Below are 2,457 nucleotides of genomic sequence, written 5' to 3'. Positions count from 1 at the left end.
CGAGCTAAAATGTAATATTTACTAGATGAGTTTATTTCACGGGGGTTTCCGCTGCAGCGTGGTGGAAACCAAACGTCCCCCCCGGAGCATACAGACCATCTCGCGCCTCTTTGGCCTGACGTCTCCCGGCGCACAGAGCTCCCTGCTCTTCTCCTCTTTGCCCTCCAGGTCTGAATAGAAAAGGAATCGAGCGTCTGTTTCGGGTGCTTTTCTTGCAMCCGAACCATCCGGGAACAGGTCCCAGCTTTTCCCCCCACCTCACTGGACCCCGCGCTATACCAGTTCCCTTAAGTTTTCACGCTGAGTGCCGGGCGCAGGCTTTATGCGCGTCCCCCTGCAGATTACCGTTGAGGAGCATAAAAGATGAGCCGCCTGCACGCAGAGCTGCACGGGAGCGGAGACACCCCGGCTCCTCGCTCGGACGCCTCCTTTGTGCGGCTGCAAAGAAACCCAATTTCAGTCCCATGGTGGCGGCCGCGCGCTCCGCAGGTTCCCCCCCTGACATCTGCCGGCAGCCGCCTCTAACCAGCCACTGTCTGCGGTGCAGGGGCGCAGCGCAGATCAATGACCGTCCTGTTAATTATATAATAGACCTACTTATGGACTCCTGCTAAAGGGGGGGCACAGTCGTTTAGGGTCCACCACGTCTGATTCTGTTTGAGCCGAGCGGGCCTAAATACCTTTAATTGCACCCGAGTTGATGAAAAGTCGATGGGAGTTAAAGCGGCCGATCACTAACAGAGTTTAAATCCATCTGTTCTCCTTTTCTTTATTTATTTCCTCGATTTGTCTCCACAAATCACCTGCCATGAGGGGAATGAATGGGAGGCTGTATTTGTGATCCAAGGAAGTGGGGCTGAGAGGAGAGGCTTTTCTCCTCATAGTCTGATTTCTTTTCAGCAAGCATGTGTTTGAGAAATAAAAACAGTGCAAATTCTTTGGAGATAAACCCTTTAGTGTTAATGGTTCAGACTAAATTAAAACTGTTTTTTTAAATCCACACCATCAGGGGAGTCCTGTCTGCGCACAGAATATATGAGATTAAACAAACACATTAAGATGTTAAACATGGAATAATTTCAGCATGAAAAGCTAATAAATCAGTGGATGGAATGGCACGAGATTGAAATGTAGTGTTTGCGGCTCTGTGCGCGCATGCCTGCGTGCGTGCCGGTGTGTGTTTAAGGSGGAAAAAAGGGAGGGGGAGGTGGCAGAAAAGGGGAAGAGGAGAGGGGGGGAGTCATGTCGCTGACATTTCCAGGCTCCTGCTCTGATTGGCTCCTATTTGAGGAAGCTCACGGGTTCTTTCAACTAATAGGCGCCTCCCCGTCGCTCTAAAGGACATTATAATGCAAGGGACCCCCTTTTTTAACCACAAACCGCATTTTCGTTCATTTAGACCATATATACTTTTTAAATTTGCCCCTAAAGTTGCAGGGGTGTTTTTGTGGGGGGAGCACATTTCAGTCGCCCTGGAGCGGTACGCCATGCTCTCTCACGCCGACCTCCTGGATGCTCGGCTCGGTGAGTTGTCCTCACTAAACTCCGGCCCTAAACTCCAGTGTAAGAGTCCAACTTCTTGTTTAACCTCCTTAATAGGCAGTGAAGTTAATTGTGTTAACTGTTTAAGTAATTTATTGTTACTGAAAGTAATTTGTTTTTATTTTTAATAATGTGTTAACTATTTGCTCGGAAAGCAAAAAATACTGTAAATTCAGCTTTTGTATGTTTATATATCTATTTTTTCTTATATACAAGAGTATCTTTGTGTTGTTTTAATTCAAGAGTAAGATAATTTCCACTTGATTCTCAGGGATGAAAGATGCCGCGGAGCTACTCGGACACAGAGAAGCTCTTAAGTGTCGGCTGGGAGGTGGGGTTCCCGAGCAGGGCCATCCGGGAGACATGGCCCCCGGCTCGGACTCAGTGGAGGGAACCACTCTGTTGCCGGGCGAAGACATCGCCGCCGTGGGCTCCAACTCCGCCGGCATGCCGGTGAACGGGAAGGAGCAGGAGAAGCAGCAGCAGCAGCAACAGCAGCAGCAGCAGCCGCAGCAGAGCTCCGGACAGAGCGCCAGCCAGCAGAAACAGAAGCGGCACAGGACGCGCTTCACGCCGGCGCAGCTCAACGAGCTGGAGCGCAGCTTCGCCAAAACCCACTACCCAGACATCTTCATGAGGGAGGAGCTGGCGCTGAGGATCGGCCTCACCGAGTCCAGAGTTCAGGTAAGCCCTTTAACATTGAAATAATATGGCAGCTCCGGGTTTAAGAAAATCCTTTAAGATTAATCCAGGATGACCAGGAATTAAATTATTACAGTGTTTCAAAATTATAATTTATGTGAGAATGTTTGTCACTGAGTTTTGTATCTAAAACTACTTTTAGTATTTAAAAAAACCTTATTAAACGAGGCGTTAAGTGCTCTTTATTTAGCCCGTGAAGTAGTTGAGTAAAAT

The 2,457-nt window shown here is 48.6% G+C and overlaps 1 protein-coding gene across 2 annotated transcripts in view; it reads left to right on the top strand.

The window, feature by feature from the left end:
* Positions 1 to 1,370: 1,370 nt before the first annotated feature.
* Positions 1,371 to 2,457, top strand: part of LOC106513657 (homeobox protein orthopedia B) — a 4,266-nt gene continuing 3,179 nt past the window's right edge. Inside the window, exons 1-2 of one of the 2 annotated variants that reach the window (XM_014002601.1) lie at positions 1,371 to 1,563; positions 1,814 to 2,226. In XM_014002601.1, coding sequence (XP_013858055.1) covers positions 1,488 to 1,563; positions 1,814 to 2,226 — 489 coding nt within the window. In that variant the 5' untranslated portion in view covers positions 1,371 to 1,487. The remainder of the gene's footprint in view (positions 1,564 to 1,813; positions 2,227 to 2,457) is intronic. The other variant, XM_014002600.1, reaches the window with a different exon arrangement.

The sequence above is a fragment of the Austrofundulus limnaeus genome, unplaced genomic scaffold (assembly GCF_001266775.1).
Source record: "Austrofundulus limnaeus strain Quisiro unplaced genomic scaffold, Austrofundulus_limnaeus-1.0 Scaffold14, whole genome shotgun sequence".
NCBI lineage: Eukaryota > Metazoa > Chordata > Actinopteri > Cyprinodontiformes > Rivulidae > Austrofundulus > Austrofundulus limnaeus.
The sequence above is the reverse complement of the archived record's forward strand: the minus strand, read 5'-3'. Positions and strand labels throughout refer to the sequence as shown.